Source organism: Ostrea edulis, chromosome 5, assembly GCF_947568905.1.
Source record: "Ostrea edulis chromosome 5, xbOstEdul1.1, whole genome shotgun sequence".
Lineage (NCBI taxonomy): Eukaryota > Metazoa > Mollusca > Bivalvia > Ostreida > Ostreidae > Ostrea > Ostrea edulis.
The window spans coordinates 13,401,999-13,420,713 of record NC_079168.1 but is presented as its reverse complement, the minus strand read 5'-3'; the positions used below and the strand labels follow the sequence as shown (position 1 = coordinate 13,420,713).

At 33.8% G+C, this 18,715-nt stretch overlaps 1 protein-coding gene across 8 annotated transcripts in view; it reads right to left on the bottom strand.

The window, feature by feature from the left end:
* Window positions 1-15,595, bottom strand: part of LOC125650251 (uncharacterized) — a 60,440-nt gene extending 44,845 nt beyond the window's left edge. For 5 of the 8 annotated variants that reach the window (XR_008803401.1, XM_056166728.1, XM_056166729.1 and 2 more), the window contains exons 1-2: window positions 3,588-4,714; window positions 2,205-2,404 (exon numbers count right to left, since the gene is read on the bottom strand). Coding sequence is in view for 7 of the 8 variants with exons in the window: in XM_056166728.1 (XP_056022703.1) it covers window positions 2,205-2,404; window positions 3,588-3,664 (277 nt within the window). In the remaining variant the exon portion in view is untranslated. Of the gene's footprint in view, window positions 1-2,204; window positions 2,405-3,587; window positions 4,715-9,777; window positions 10,080-10,958; window positions 11,088-14,865; window positions 14,928-15,300 lie in introns of those variants that run through there. The other 3 variants (XM_056166730.1, XM_056166731.1, XM_056166732.1) reach the window with 3 other exon arrangements.
* Window positions 15,596-18,715: the final 3,120 nt, after the last annotated feature.

Genomic DNA, 18,715 nt, shown 5'->3' with positions numbered 1-18,715 from the left:
TAAAGTTGATCAAGGTCAAAGGTCAAATTCAATGAAGTTAGTTGACCTTGATACAAGTTTGTAGCTGCCACATTCCCTTATCTTCCCTGAAAATTCTAAGACTGTATCTATAATGATATTTCTTAAGTAACATCTGTTGAAATTTCCCCATGGAGTTCAATATCAGACCCCACTCTCATTTGATTCCCCTTCAGTCTGAAAACAAAATTATTCCTGCACAACTAGATACATAGAATTGTCACATACTAAGTATTTAAAAATACTTTCATCCACCAGTTATAATGAAAAGCCAGAGACGTTTTTAGGTGCGAGAAAGAAGAAAAAGAAGCAGAAGAAAAAGAACGGATCAAACAAAGGCTCCAGACTTCCATTGGGAAGCTTTAAAACATTACAAACTTGTGATTCTAGAGAACATATTTCATCATTTTTCTTAATATGTGTATATATATCTAATACATTTGTATGTAGGTAAACTTGGGAAAAAACCCTGTTGTCCATATGGCCCTAAACTATAACAAATTTCAATCTTCATTACATAATGACCTTTTCCTGCAGGTTTTAAGGTAGGCTGGTTTTTAAAAAGATTTTCGAGAGAAAAATCTCAACCCATTAACTTCTTCATCAAAGGGAGCAAGGCCTTTAATTTCAACAAACTTGAATACCCTTCATGTAAGGATACTTTGTGCCAAGTTTGGTTGAAATTAGTCTCGTTGTTTTGTTGCTAAAATTGAGAATGTGAAAAGTTGATATCAACAACAACAAAAAACAACACACACCAATAAAAGTTTGCTCAGAAAAGTTTGCTCGAGTCTATGGCTCAATCGATCAGTTGAGCTGAACAACAGGTCATTATCTTCTTGACTGTAAAAACACATGGGATATATATATGATCCTGCTGAGAGTAATTCTATTGAATCAAAATTTAGAGATTAAACTGCAACTCTTCAAAATACAACTACACACCAAAACATCAAAGAAGAACTCAGCACACCAAAACATCAAATGTGAATCCAGAAAGTCGTCGAGTCTAGGAAATTTTCAAATTGTAAGGGCCATTACTTTATTCTGAGGGAAACTTTCACTTCATCTGTAACTTATCAATATACAACTAACAACAAAAATCGGCTCATTGGCAACAGTAAAAGGTCAAGAAAACTGAACTCTATGAATTTTCAAAGTCAAAGAGCCATAACTCTGCCATTTTATCAATCTTGACACTTCATATGTAACTCATTAATATAAAACTACCCACCAAAAGTTTAGTCTGAAAAACTAGGAATGTAAGACGGGCTATACTTCATGCCCTGGAAAGGACATAATGTAACCATGTGTTTTATTGTTCTTCAATCTGGGACATAATTTTTTACCAACATGTGCATCTGTTTCCATCTTGAAAACTTCAAAGTCAAGGCCTTAATATTGCCACATAATGCCTCCTCAGGTTGAAAGTCAGAGCCTTGATACCTCAACGCCTCCTCAGGTTGAAAGACAGGGCCTTGACACCTCAATACCTACTCAGGTTGAAAGTCAAGGCTTTGACATTGCCACATAGTACCTATACTCTTGTTTCTAACAACTTTCTGTTGGGTATATGACAGTCTCAAATTTCTAAGTTTTAAGATATGGCCCTCACAAGAACTTTTCCATTTTCTGCAAGTGACCTTAGCATTGTTCAAATGACCTTGGGCTATAGGATCATGACACAGCTCCAGGTCATAAGCCACCTCTCTGTTAGGTATACAGCTTAGACATGGCAGAGACTCTTACCTATACCACAAACTTTGTTTATGAGGTACAAGTAGGGTTTGGACATGCATGAACTTGTCATACTACCAGCTCGCTCATGCATGTTCATTATCACTCTATATGTGTGACACTGCTATCATTATTCAAGTCTGAATGATAAATATCAACAGCTACTAAAACCTTGCACTCATGAATCACAAAGAATAGGTACACCCATACAGTGTGCTGAATGGAGGGACAGTCAGTCCATCAGTTAAAGACCTGCTAAGCTAGCTCCTATAGCTATAAAAATAACCTCTTGTATTCCTGTTCCATCAACCCATCTCAAAAATTTGAAAAAGCAAGGGGAAAATTTTCAGTTCTGGCGCAAGAGAGATAACTCCAGAACACAAAAATTCACAAGACATTAATACTATGCTGAAAATTTGCGACATGTCTTGCCTTTTTAGGACACTTACTGGTAACTAGAATGGTATGGCTAGCTCCGCAGGCTATCAACTTGGTTGGTACAGTGGGAAATTTCTTCACAAGACCGTCACAAAAAGCCACGTCCTCTTTATGCCCATGACTGTGCTGACCAAATTCTCCACATCCCCAGGAGATCAGGTCTCTGCCTTCGTCTGGGTCGCCTTCCTCATCCCCATTCATCTCCTCCTGACTGAGAAAATCAAAAACTGGATTCATTACACGACTTCAACAGTGAAATTCTGAAACTTATCCACTGAATATAAATGAAATTCACACTCTAAAAAATACAACAACCAGAACCACTGTTTTGAATGCCAGCAAGAGACACGCAAAGAATGAGGGAAAATGTAATTAACAGAAAATTCAATGTTTTGTTGTTGGATATAGAGTTTATTTCACTCATGAGACAAGATTATTATTATTATTTTGTATTTTCACTTGTACTTCACACTCATGAAAACATCAAAACATATCCAGTCTCATTCATGAAATAAATTCTATATCCAATGGAAAAAAAAAAGGCCATTCAATATCTACTTATTCACTTAAGAAGCACAAGACTTATAATTCTTGAGTATTAAATGTATTCATCTATCATATTCAGTTTGTTTCAGGTGTGATGAAAGGTGTTACAATATAGGTAAATTAATTTGTTTAGCATGTCTAACTTTTTCGACCATAAAGGAAACAGGGTGGGGGTTCATTTTATCATTGCAATATTTTCAGTCCTAAACATTTTGCCCAGTTACTAACAAATCAAGCCAATATTGCATTCCTTGAATCTAAATTAGGAATTGATATCAACAGAATTATTATATTGCGAGTGTAACGGCGTTCACACCTGCCACAACAGTCATCATCCATGCCATACTGAAACACAGAAAAATGGCTAAAATACTGTAGATTCCTTATTTTACTCGAGTACTTATTATCATGAAATAAATCATGGACGTCATCATGAGAAAATAAATTCGTGAGTGCTCTGTTGATCCAGTGTTTTTGCATGTATTTTAGCAATATAAAAATAAAAGCGAGAAATATTTTTCACTAATGATGTTTCTCGCGAAATTACGCAATAATAAATTGCTCATGTATATTTAGGAATTTACAGTACTTGCTAGAGAACTGGATGTTCCGGAGATTTCTACCTCTGGACCCCCACCAGGTCACTCATGACAATGATATATAATGACTATTACTATGTAGTCAGGGAAAAACCACTAAGCAATATAAGCTAGAACAAGATAGCTTCTAGGGATCTAGCTTCCTGGATCCCCATCAAAGCATATTAAACCTGCCAAAATTAAGTCTGCACTAATGACACTGAATCTGGAACATTGTTAAGTCAGCTTATTCACTTTTACCACACTTACATTGGAGGAAGAACTGCATACTTTTCCTGCCACAATGGAGGAGACAGGAAGCTAACATCATTATCAAGATCCAGCATATCACTGATTAATTTGAAGATGGATCATTCATTCATCAAATATAAGGCAGTAATATCTTGTTTGATCACAGCTTCAAACATGGATACACAGAGAAGTGAAACTTGTACTAAACACTGCACACTTGTCCTGTCATGGTTTTTTTTTTTTTTTTTTTTTTACACTTTCTGTCTGACTTGTACCATTGTGCTCCGCTTTTGGCACAGGTACCTGAACATGGCAAAAAACAGCATGGTCTTTGTCAAATCGAGTCCTTTTGCTCCCTTGGCCTCCAATCGACAAAATGCCAATTTATTTCAAATATATCACATTTTCCCTTTTAAAATCTGAATGTTGTTCATTGGATTGAGATTAAAGAACCTTCAAAATTTGCATTTCGCTGATGCTTCACACAAACACGTGAAAAATCCAACAGTCCATTTTTTAAAATAGCTAGTTCCACAACAGATTTATTTTCTTCAATTAATGATCTAGTGCTATATCCATGTTGGCAACGACAAAGAAGTGAAAACACAGGTACTTTCTTATAAATTCCTTGTTATCCCAATGCTTATTACCATTTGAAGAGAAGGAGCAACATATCTCTTTTCAAATACACCATGTCTTTTCAATACAATATTACAGACCCTAAAAGAAAAAATATTTGTTTTTCTATAGATCTCCATAACAATCCACCAGGAGAAGAAAAATTTTTCCCCTGATTGTTACCAATCACTTGTTGTTATAAATTTCCACTTAAAGCCAACTTTACAAATATTTCTCTCAGGTGCGTTAGACTAAGAAATCTTTAAGGGCTCTCCATGCTAGAAAAACATGTTTTATCAGCCACTAAGAACAAAAAAGTCGACCCAGACACTTCAGTTCCCTATCTGCAGCTAATGCAAAAGTCTTTAATTAATTTCTTAGACTGGAACTTTGGTCAATATTTTTCATATGAATTGCTCACTTTATTGACATTCAATTTTCACTGGCCACATGCTCTGTAGATAATTCTAAACTTAAAAGTCATTAAATCACTCACTCCATTTGTAAACAGTTTGTCAATAAGTATCAAGAAAATCAAAGCATACACCATTATGCAACACTTTGTATGCTTTTGTATGCCTACTTGCCATGGAAATCAATGCAGATATAAATATCAACAATGATACTCAAACATGCATAACAAGCTTTTATTCCTTCCAAAGTTGGTACTATTGTTTCTAGAAACTTCTAGAAATTCATAATTAAATGTCACCCGTTTTAAGGTGAATAAATACGGTGATCGACTGATTGTATCTTGTTTAACGTCCCTCTCGAGAATTTTTCACTCATGGAGACGTCACCAATACCAGTGTAGGGCTTCAAATTCACGTCTATTTTTGGCACTTACGTCCATTGAGCAGGGAGGGTTCTTTAGCGTGCCACACCTACTGTGACACGAAAAATTCGTTTTTAAGGTCATCTCCAAGGATCTGTGACATTCACACCTGATGTCAAGCATTTGGCAAAGGAACTGACACTACCTGATTTAACGACTTAGGTCTGTCGTGGCCGGGATTTGAACCCAGACCTTCCGCATGCTGGGCGAACGCCCTACCTCTAGACCACAGCAGCAGTTTTAATAGATACTGTGAAATGACCTTCAGTCATTTAGCAGTAACGATTCTTAAACCGTCAATATCTACCTAGATACATAATCTTAACTTTCAAGGTCTCACCTGAAAGACTCCAAACTTTTACTGTCAATATTGAGGGCTTGGAAAAAGATCAGTTTCTACCTTAAACTAACTATTTTAGGTCTGAAGTGACCAAGGCTTGTAGTCTCTTTATAATGAAGAAAGCATGAACTCTATAATAAAGAAAGCATGAATTTTCTATAATAAAGAAAGCATGAATTCTCTATAATGAAGAAAACACAAACTCTATCATGAAGAAAGCATGAACTCTCTATAACATTGAAAGCATGAACTCTCTATCATGAAGAAAGCATAAACTCTCTATAATAAAGAAAGCATGGATTATCTATAATAAAGCATGAACTCTCTATAATAATGAAAGCATGAACTCTCTATAATGAAGAAAGTATGAATTCTCTACAATGAAAGAAGCATGAACTCTCTATAATGAAGATTGAATGCATAATGTTTAATGTCCCGCTTGAGAATATTTTCACTCATATGGAGTCATCATCATTGCCGGTAAAGGGCTGCAAAATTTAGGCATATGCTCGGCGCTTGTGGACTTTGAGCAGGGAGGGATCTTTATCATGCCACACCTGTTGTGACACGGGGCCTCAGTTTTTACGGTCTCATCCGAAGGACCACTTCATTTAGTCACCACTTACAACAAGCAAGGGTTACTGAGGACCTATTCTAACCAGGATTCCCATGGGCATCTATAATGAAGAAAGCATGAAATTTCTACAATGAAAGAAGCATGAACTCTCTATAATAAAGAAAGCATGGATTATCTATAATAATGAAAGCATGAATTCTCTAATAAAGAAAGCATGAATTCTCTATAATGAAGAAAGCATGAATTCTCTCTAATAAAGAAAGCATGAATTCTCTAATAAAGAAAGCATGCACTCGAGCTCTCTATAACGAAAAAAGCATGAAATCTGTATCATGAAGAAAGCATGAACTCTCTATAATAAAGTATGAACTCTCTAAAATGAAGATAGTATGAACTCTCTATAATAAAGTATGAACTCTCTATAATAAAGTATGAACTCTCTATAATAAAGTATGAACTCTCTATAATAAAAAAAGTATAAACTCTCTAAAATGAAGGATGGATGAACTATCTATAATAATGAAATCATAAACGCTCTATAATAAAGAAAGCATGGATTATTTATAATAAAGTATGAACTCTCTATAATAAAGCATGAACTCTCTATAATAATGAAAGCATGAACTCTCTATAATAATGAAAGCATGAACTCTCTATCATAAAGAAAGTGAATTCTCTAAAATATGTACATCATAAGTCAATGTACAAAGCTTGAACAGAAATTAACCCAAACATTGCCCCATAATAACACTAATTTCAATACATAAATTTGATAAATATTTCCAATTACTAAAAAATATTCAATGCCTGGGAAAGTCAAAGACATACTTTGAAAGGTTCCTTTCACTCATCTGTGATTCACAGCACACTACCAGTAAGTACATCAACAGTCCTTACTTAGTGGTGTTTTTTTAACTCACCTATAAATCTGTCGGGGTTTCGAAACATTTTAATTGATTACACCGTAATTCAAAACCCTTTTCCACAGAAAACACTTCAGCAATATGGTTAAAAACCTTCATGTAAACTATTGAAACGTTCAGCTAAGTCAAACATTTAGTCATTGAAATATCAAAATTTGCTCCTCAAATCCTAAATGGTACCATGTGTGTTTGTCAAAATGCTACATACACTATGTAAATCAACTGAAGAACTTTTAAATCTTATGATCAATTTTCTTTGTTCCACTCATAAAATATTTAAATACCCTGAAATTGAGATCATAACTGTTTCCCCCCTTTTTGATTTTGTTAAAAGGTGCATTACACTTATAGATATGCCATGGCATGCTAAACTGGTGATGCATGAAAATTAAAACCCTTTCTGCTGATTATCTCTTTCCAGTCTCATATCAATGGACTTTTAAGCTCTCAATTAAAATGGTTTCATTTTGATTTCTCCTCCCCCAATATTAAATATGAATGAAGTCATTACAGAGATTTAAATTATCAAAGATAAAATTGTGTCGATCTTAAATTGCTCTTTTGTGGAACAGTAAGATACAGATTTATTTTGAGTCTGAATACGAGATTCTCTTTTAATTCTTAGTCATGGCCTGTATAAACAAGCATTCTGTAATTTTTACATCAACCTGCATAGTAATACATATCACTTATACGCCCCTAGATAGAATAATCTACATGTAACTGTGTCTCGGGACAGGCCCTCACAAGGTCCGTAGGACATTATCACTTTAACAATAGAATCTACATGTAACTGTGTCTCGGGACAGGCCCTCACAGGGTCCGTAGGACATTATCACTTTAACAATAGAATCTACGTGTAACTGTATCTCGGGACAGGCCCTCACAGGGTCCGTAGGACATTATCACTTTAACGATAGAACATTCTATCTAACACGCCCCAAGTCATTCACGTAATATTCTGCATGTCATTCACGTAATATTCTGCAGGAATAATCTTATGTCAGCAGTTTACAAATAATCCTGAAGAAAAAAATAGGAAAATGAAATTCATTTCATAATATTTGTATTTTCAATGTTTTTGCCTTTGATATCTTTACAAACTGTAATACAATAATGATATTGTAATAATGCTATAGGCATATCCTAATGAATGTGTTGCAGTTGTAAACTATGCATGTATGAACACAGAACTACATGTTCTTGATAAATATAGAAATTTCAACAAAATGTAGAATATAAGAAATAACACCCTTCATGAAGTACAAGTATGTCAGCATAAAGCGTTGGAGCTCATACCATGTATTTTCAAAACTAAAATTTATTTCTTAATAATCAGGAAGTTACAAAGAACTAGATAGAGTACACAAATTAAGGAATTTCAGTCAACTATGTAACGAAGTCTTACAATTTTTGTCAGACAAAACTTATTCTGTATCTACTCATTCGATAACCACATTTCTAATTTCAGTTTCCTAAGTTAAGCATAGTGTAGAAAAGTCCAGGAAGCTACATTCCACACAAAGTTCCACAAATCTTGTAAAAATCAGTCAACTGTAAAGAGACATTAGAAAATCACACACAAAATTTCAGCTTCTTTCGTCAAAGCATACAGTGTATGGTAGAAAAAGTCTGAAAAATCCAAGACGGGATAGACGCTGTGGAAACCAGCAGTCCCCTTCAACTTTGCCGTGTTGAAAGTTCCTAAACAGCTGTCAATTCTGACACCAAAACCTCTCATACCGCACACAAGCTTAGAATAAGGTACATGTCATGTATATTGTACATCTTTCTTTTATTGCTTATATTGGAACAAGATTTAACATGATTTCTTTTCTGTTACCAATATTAGCAATAAAATTTTTGCAAATTTAGGTTAACCTACTATCACTTCAAAACAGATTTTGTAGACAAAAGCATAGCAGTTGCATGAACTAGGCAAGATGTTTTTAAATGAGAAGCATTATGGATCCATCCAATCATTGCCTATAGTCCTACTGAAAACTTTGTCTCTGGTATTACAGGAAAGTTGAGAATTTGCCTTGAATGAATTACGCTCACGGTATGTATGAAATTATACTAAATGGATGCTTCTGACCACTGCATAAGTCACTAAATAATTATTAATATGTTGAAACTTAACCATGGGGAGATCTCATTGTATCATCAAATATTTATGATGACAGATGTGGGTCCTGCTACTCTCGAGGAGAATACTTAAAAGTTTTTTTTCCCCTTTATTTCCCATGTTAAACTTTGATCCCCTACTGCGTCCCCATTCTAACCCGGAGGCCATGATTTGACCAAAACTAAAAAGTTCATGAAATTCTGATGAGTGGTTTCAGAGGAGTTGCACTGACAAAAACAGGACTGATGGAGGATTAACTGATAAGTTCAAAAGGGACATAACTCCTACACAAAACAACCAAATCAGAATTTCCTGTGAAAATGTACATCACAGTATGTCCATATTTGTTGCACTGATGAAGACAGGATCGACAGACAGGTCAACAACATTAAACCCTCCAAAACTAAGTTTGTTTGAAATTTGCTCTATGATTCTAGAATCATTTAATAACTTTTAAAGTGATGACTTATCAACGATGCTGATTGGTTGAAAAGTTCGTTTGATTTCTCTGTCAAAATTTTGTTTGGAGTTCATCTGCACTAAGCACACGGGACCTACTTTTCTCTGGAATGCGTCTTCCCCGCTCTAATTTTAGCGCTATTTATAGAACGGGATTTTCCACACAAGCATTTATGTAACGGCATGAATTCGTTTGATTTTTGTTTTTCATTGCTATCAAAAATAAGCACAACTAAAGATATGAATAAAATACAAATTAATTTAAAGAAAGAACATACATAAGCGATGACGTGACAGAATAGTCAACTTGATGACGTAGACCACTTACTGGTAGAAGTAGACAGATTACACGAGTTCCCGGTATGAATCGTCTGCTTTACGAGATCGATAACATGACGGAGCAAGTGGCAACTTCTGATCTGGTAAATATTAATGAAATTGAACTGCGTTATATGGGGCCCAGTCAACAAGTGCGTTTTAGATGAAGAGGTGTTGAACTTTTTCCTCGATATTGAAATGGAGCCGAGTCGCATTCCACCGTTCCAACGACACAACCAGTGTTCAACGTCTCCTCCAACACAATGCAGCATAAATCCAGTCACCACTTGTTATCTTCCTTTATATCTAATTCAGCTTTTAACCATTGCACCTTTAATTTGGTGTATAATCCATTTAAATCTGCACAGTAACGGTTCCTGACCTAAACGCACAGCCTTGAGTTTTGTTGTTGATTCATTCTTATATATATGTATTCCTACGCGCCATTTCAAAAACGTTAATTCAAGCTTTTTGATGGAAGAAACTATTTGTTTTTCTATCTTCCGAACATAATTAAATGATAAGAAATAAAACTTATAATTCTTTGTTTGATGCATGTATCAAGCGAAACATTGGACGGAAAACTTTTTCATCAATGCGCTACGCGCATTGATGAAGTTTTCCGTCCAATGTTTCGTTTGATACATGCATCAAACAAAGAATTAAAAGTTTCATTTCTTAAAAAGAAGTCAAAAATGTGTAAAGTTCACAGACAAATGGACAGACGGATACCCCCCAGACAACAGGTGATAAGAAAAGTTCACTTGAGCTTACAACTCAGGTGAGTTAATAAAAATACATCAGATTATTAAGAAATTTGAATTTCAAAGAACAGCAACTTTGTCAAATCAAATTTATAATTTCATTTTCATTGAATATTTTGAGTATTTGAATACTAAGGAACATATTTTGATATGAAAAAAGTCCTATTATAATAATAGTTGCTTTAATACTGCTTTGTTAGTTTGCTAGATGGGTTATAAATAACTTCAACAAGTTCCTCAAGAACGATATAAATGCTCACTTCCTAGGTTAGTGTGTTTCTTCAAACAAATTCTTATTCGAATTTGATCTTTTCCTGTTCTATAAATTTAAAGCAAGGTGATAAGAATGATGCACTAAATCTACCAGACAAATTCATATAATTTCACCAATCCGTAGAGAGCACATGTATTATCAATCCAACTATACCTGTATTCGTTTTTTACAACCAGAGACTGAATGTTTGCAAAAAGAAAAACTTCAAGGTCAAGTAGTGGAGTCTCAATTCGTGGAGATGAACAAGACACATTAAATCACGTCATATATCAGGATATTTTAGGACTCACTGCTTGTCAAATGTCTTCTCTGAGATGAACAATCAATACCTTAAATGGTCCACTTCATACGACAATACTGCATAAATCATTCCAAATATGGAGTATAGGCATTCACATACGGAAGAAATACAAATTTCCAAATAGTGATAACAAGTAACTGATTAAAAAATATGCAATCCATCTTTGAAAAAAAAGAAAATCAATTTTGTTATCAAAGATTAAATTGCATAAATAGGGATGTTGACATACCCAGAATTAGAATCAATATATGTGTATAGAAATTTCAAATAGAAAATCTTTCTCACAAACATTCTAGACTACCTTTTCATTTAACAAAACATATAAATTAGCCAGATTCTAAGGCCCATCTAATGACATCACCTTTTATACAACTAAGTCAAACTTATGCAACCTGTCACTGCAGAGTAAGGGCTTTAGAACGTAAGTCAAAGACAGATATTGAGCCTCTTTTTCACCATTAAACATGTTGTTCAGCTTTTATATATTGAAGAAAGTGTCTCATTAATCAATTCAGAGTTCTTAAAGTAAATGTTTTTTCTATAGGCCTAGAAAAATCCCTTTAATCATCAGGACACCCCACCTTGAATGGACCTTTCAATGTCGGTGCATATTTTTCCACAGGTCAGGTTAACAACTATGAAGAACCCTGGCATGTAGATCCCGGTATTTAGAAACAACCCCCTTCAGACAAAATGCACTGTGTTCTTGGATGAATTAAAATTCCCATGATCGAACCTCCATGAGGCTATAAGTGATCAACATATAAACTTATTGCAAAACATACGAGGTGGCCCAGAATTGAGCAATAAATCCAGCAGCATTGAATATATAGACACAACTGCATTCCGTCCTAAATGAAACTTTCTTATCGAGACCTGATCCCAGCACCCTGATATTTGAAACATTGCTTTTGGTCATTGAGTCTTCTGATCGCTATATAAAATCATTTCTACATCTATTTCAGAATTTTAAAAGTTGTGGGTTTTGTTTCCTCTATATGAAGTATGATGACTGGTCTTCAATTACAAACACAATGCAGTGGCAGATCCAGGGGGAGTTCCGGGGTTCGGAACCCCTCTTTTGTAAGAAAATTTTGCTTAAAAAAGGTAAAAATAACACATGTTGAGGGTGGACCCACCCCCCTTTGAAAATCAAACTTAATGGAAAAATCCCCCTTTCAAAATTCCTGGATACGCCCCTGCAATGTAATATTGTGAAACCCCTGAAAAATGGTCAATTTAACTTGGACCTCACTGACTGACCTTCAATTTTATCTGTCAAATATAGATATAACCTTGACTTATCAGTTCATTGACTGTGAAGAGTCTCTAACTTATTACCAGTTTAAATTATAGAACCCAGAGAGACAGACCAAAAACAATATGCCCTACAATCTTCAATCGTGGAGGCATAAAACTGTTCCATATTTAATAGCATACATTTGTTAGTTACAGTAACTTTTTTCAAATAACACTAGCAGAAAAATTTATAACACATTCTGGTGATTAAATGAATGCAAAATGTCAGCAAAATCAACCAAAACAAGATAAAATGATGGGTTTTTTTAATGAATACAATTCTATCAAAATCTACAGTGTACATTTTAAAATTCTTACTTCTCATACCGATAATAATAACTTATGTACAACTTGAGAATGCATGGACATCAGAATCCCCAATGAACTGGTAATGAAGACCAGCAATCATGAAGTTTAAGTGGCATGAAATGAAATATACAGCATTCGTGATGTTCATCTGTTACAGTCAAAACATCTTACATCTAACGGAGAAACGACCAGAGCTTATCGCTGTGTCTTTTAATTTAATGTATATCATATATACAATAGACACATATAATTTAATGCAGTCTTGTTCATAATGATGAAAACCCTGTTAGCAATTGCAACAGGCTGTCCAGCACTCTCTGACAAAAAATAAGGGCTAATTTTAGGGCTAAAATTACGAAAATTTAGGGCTAAAATTAGGAATTTTGTAATTAAATTAGGGCAGTTTTAGAGATTTAAATGGTCTTACTTTCGCAATTTTGACAATAAAGAAACTCACAAAAAATACTCTCCATGCAGGAAGGGCGTCTTCCAGCTGTTATAGGCCATAACCTTAATGGTCACATCTTTGTCACAAAGTCACAAGCAATAAACAGCTCGACACATGGATTCACTGGTCAAATTTAGTTTGAATGCATTTTAAAAATTGCTAGAATAGAAATATATTGTTAAAAAAATAGGAATTGACAGTGAAAATTAGGGCTTTTTAAGATTTCCCCTTAAATTTAACATTTTTAAGGAACTTTAGCAAAGCGCTAAAAAATAATTAGGATGTTTTAAGAATTTTAGGGCTGCTGGACAGCCTGTTGCAATTAACTTTTTTGCAATAAAGCATGTGTAAATGAGCACGAGAAATGGGGACAGCTTTATTTGTAAACCGAGTTACATAAACACATGCATACACCGTTTTCTTCAAATGGTAACTGCATGTACAAATACGCTTAAATGAGTAAATGTTAACTGTACAAATACGCTTAAATGAGTAAATGTTAACTGTACAAATATGCTTAAATGAGTAAATGTTAACTGTACAAATATGTTTAAATGAGTAAATGTTAACTGTACAAATACGCTTAAATGAGTAAATGTTAACTGTACAAATATGCTTATATGAGTAAATGTTAACTGTACAAATACGCTTATATGAGTAAATGTTAACTGTACAAATACGCTTATATGAGTAAATGTTAACTGTACAAATACGCTTAAATGAGTAAATGTTAACTGTACAAATATGCTTATATGAGTAAATGTTAACTGTACAAATACGCTTAAATGAGTAAATGTTAACTGTACAAATATGCTTATATGAGTAAATGTTAACTGTACAAATACGCTTACATGAGTAAATGTTAACTGTACAAATATGCTTAAATGAGTAAATGTTAACTGTACAAATATGCTTAAATGAGTAAATGTTAACTGTACAAATATGCTTAAATGAGTAAATGTTAACTGTACAAATATGCTTAAATGAGTAAATGTTAACTGTACAAATATGCTTAAATGAGTATACAGATCACATGCATATAGTTGAATTGAATTTTAAAAAGTTGATCTTACATAAATATTTTGCACCTAAAGTGTACGTAAGCTACATGTTGATTGAAATCAGAAACTGCATTTATTGAGGGCCTATTACCCGCTCATTGTTCTGATAAATCAGAAACTGCAGTTATTGTGGGCCTATTACCCGCTAATTGTTCTGATAAATCAGAAACTGCAGTTATTGAGGGCCTATTACTCGCTCATTGTTCTGTGATCAGCTAGATGGATTACAAAAATTTAACTAATAATTATATTTCTCTTGGTTTTAATCTCTTATAGACCTCATACTTTCGTTTTGAAAACATTTTACCGAATTTTTAACATTATAATTCATTAATACAATAAGAGTCAAAGTAAGTGGATTGAAAATCAACTCAGAAATTGGAATTTCAATCCAATGTTTTCAAGGGAGTCTGTGCTGAAAATGTTCCCATCCGTGTGCAGCAGCAAGCTTAGATCTTTTCAATCCGTGCCGAGTTAGCATCCGCGCATTGCATTGTGACGTCAAATGTTTTGTCTGTGACAGACTGCTGTATATTTCATTTCTTGCCACTAATGTACGCTGGTCTTATCATGCACATCTCAACCACATTTTTGACTTCATCAAAATATCAGTCATTTTCTAATAAATAAAAGTTTACATACCTTCCTCCGACGTGCACTGGAGTTAAATATTCTGCATCTTCAATGTATCACCTTGAAGTCCCCTGTTTAGAAATGCACTACATGTTATTCACCTGTTCGAGTAACACCACAAGAGGATAATCCTTCATACATGTAATATTAAAGATAACCGAACAATTCTTATCCAATTATTACTTTCATACACTAATTGACTTATTGAACTTTAAAACCACTTTGCAGATTAAAAATAAACTACAGGGTGCATTTAAATGATTTATTTTAAATACCCTACAGTATAATGAAAGTAAACAAATAGAAAGGAATTTTGATAAATCAATAATCACATGTATATAGTAATTAAAACTTGCCCTTCCAAGAATGTCTAAAGAATTTACTTGGAGCGTCATTCATTGATCCTATTTTACAACTTTTAAAGTACAGCTGTGTTCTCCTTACCTTCAACAAGGTAAATCACCGCAGAGTATACCATGTTTATAAAATCTAATCCAGTTTCCAAAACTCCCAAATTAAAACTCTCCCGATATCAAAACCTCTGTTTGTAAAAAACAAAATCCCATATCTGATATTCGAATCGTGTAGAGATCAAACTTGTAAATTTACTCATAAGATTACAGACATAATCAATTTATTGTCCTTGCCGCCGATTTAACACTGCACTTTAAAGAAATCTTGTTTTTTTCAAAACACACCCTATCGGATATATCCAATTTCCAAGTTCTACTTACAGACTAAACATTCAAAATGGGTTTCTTCCAAAATCAGTCAACTTTTCTTGATCTACCTGATAACATCAATATACTAGTATACTGTAAAAACATAATGCATGAAACTTTAAATCCATGTTTATTTTGGCTTGTTTGGCATGCTCCAGCGTTGGAATTAAACCTAACGGTAGTCAATAAAATCCTGCTACCTGAACTCATTCAATGGATTAATATCGCAATGTCATAAATCTAGTTCCGTCAATTTAAACCTCAGTACTCTGGGTATAGTAACCTGCTGTGGTAACACCATATGATACCTGTAATATATTCATAGAAGTATCTTTCTTTATTTACTTTTACCATAATCTTGTTTTCTTACACCTATCAAAAGGCTGTATACAAGCTGGGCATTTAAGGTCATCCAATGATCTCTTCCAGTCTTCTCTGAGAACATCAAGATTTTTCATGCCATATTCCCTCCAGGCCACAAACCTGAAATGGTAAAATAAATAAAACACAACTGCTGACAGATTAACTGCACGATTCTGTTTTTTCTTCTTCTTTTGTCAACTCCAATCAGAAGAATTAAGTGGATTGTCTGCAATAAAAATTCACTCTGAGCATCACAATATCCTTCTTTTCAATTGGTAAGGTTTTTTACCCATGTAATTTTTAAGACCATTTTCAAAAGCAAATACGGTCTAAAAATGCAAGTGCTGTTGCCATAATTAAATACTTACATTTCCAACGTTTTTGTCTTCAATATCTTAACAAATTGTAATGTCAGATAGTCATTTCCTCATGAATGTGTTGCAGTTGTAAATATGTTCATGAATCTTGATAAATATAGTATGCCTAATTTAACGATTGTTCAATTCTGACAGAAATGAAAGCAGAATGTAAATTTAAGAATTTCAAATAAATTTCATTTTTGTAAATACATGAGAGTACGTACTTTTGAAGAAGCACTAGTTCAATAATGCGCTTTATGAAGTATACCAACATGAAATACTGTAGTTTATATACCCTCAAGTACAGTAGTTTTAAAAACAAAGTCATTTCTTAAGGGAAACTGAAATTCATAATGCATCCCAATAAAATCAATAAACTGTGCTGCAAGAAGATTTGCTATGTCAATTTTTTAAATTTTTTTTTTTTTATAAATAGTCTACATCTAGTTTCTGGTCAAAGGAAACACCAATGCCAATTACTGTTACATTTAGGAAAAGTTGTGAATGTGGTGCTTTTCTGGCACACTGTGTGCCACTAGCGGCATTAGCTGCACACCTTAGTCTGGCAAACAGCTCTGGCACATTGATTTGTTTGCCACAAACTTGTGGCACATTTGCAGCAAACTTTGCATTTTGGTAAGGGAATACAATTGTGCACTCCATTCAACTAATTTTAAAGGATTGATAATTAACTTTTCTAGGTATTACCAAAGCATGGCTTAAAGCCGATAGATACCTGCATGTTTCTTAAAATTTCTCAAGTCCCCCATCATTCAATAGCATCAGCAGCAAGAGAAGAACCAGTATTTTGGTTTGTCATGAGAAAACCTTTAATTCATTGGTGTTTTCATTTAATAAATTAGGATTTTTTGATTTGGAATGAAGAATCTGCCTGCCCAAAAAATATTCCAATGACCCAATGACCTTCAAATGGATCAGATTCATTTTATTTATCAAAATAAAATTCACTTCTTAAATTAATTTTCTCATTTTCTACTCTAGCACATCCAAACCAGATTGAATTGGAAAGTTTCTAGGATAATCCCATGTACGAATGAAAAGGTGAGATATTGGTTGAAAACCAAACAGAAATAATGAAAGAAAAACAAAATCAAATAAGAAAAGTTATAGTTTTATTTCACTTTTATCTGATACAGTGTGAGACATACACATATCATCGATCTATAACAATTATTTCAAAACACTTTCATACCCAGACCAGTCCGACGCTTTCTATTAAACCCCATTTTTAAAAAGTGTTAACGTTTACTTAGCCGAGACTTGCCAACACTTTATGTATGAAGATTTCCACCATAAAAATCTTCTTTGCATCTAGGACTGGCCCTATTACCTCCATATACATTAAGCAGTCACAACACACAACTGCAGATTTAAAAAATTTTGGCCAAGTTTCATATGAATTTAAGTTCATTTATAACAGTGTTTAAAATTAACCATACACCAATAGACCGAGTCTATGTCAAATGACACCAGTCTATGCCAATTGTAATTGGGATAGACCAAATTGTCTATGTCAATTTTCTAGGTTTAAATTAAAGCAATAGAGTTATCCAAAAAGTCGATGTCCGATAAACTTTATGAGGAAAGGAGGATATTGTTAAGGAAATGGAAAGAAAATATGCTTTCTAAGTACGTTAGAAGTAAATAGCAATGTTTTAAATTTGTGTTATTTTTTTTTCAATGTTGCAGTCTATGCCAATACGGAAGTTCCGGGTTCCCCAAGAGTTATTTCCCTTTGTCGAACTCTTCCGTAAATTATGACGTAAAATATGATGACAGTGGGTACATTTGCTAATTACTATCATTGTATTATTTCTTATAAGATGATATCCAGAGTTTCTGAGACCACCCTATCTCAGGGAAAAGGCAACTTTAGTGAGTTTATGAGTATTGGATAACAAAATGGCTCAAACAAATTTTGTTAATTGCCATCTTTCTTTGATAAAAGATAGAAGAGGAAATGAATAATGATTCAATAGCCAATTTGATGATCTTATTCAAACAAATTATGCTTGATATGGCCAGAATATGCATACCAGTGATTGATATAAACAAAAGTTACGTTTTTATTACATTAATCGTACGTAATCGTTATGTACAATGCCAGTCTACGTTATAATGTATACATTGTGTACCCACCATACGTCATAAAATGCGAAAGAGTTCGACAAAGGGAAATAACTTTTGGGTAACTCGGAACTTGCGTATTCGATGAGGTCTGTCATCTTGTTTTGGCATAGACCCGTGGTCTATACCAAGTTTTAAACCAATTTCGAACAGTTATAACTGAAGAAAATTTTAGCAATATTTTTGCTGTTTATTTTGTTACAAGATTCAGGGGCGGATTCAGGAATTTTTTTTAGGGGGGGGGGGGTCAACCATTAATTTTGGATT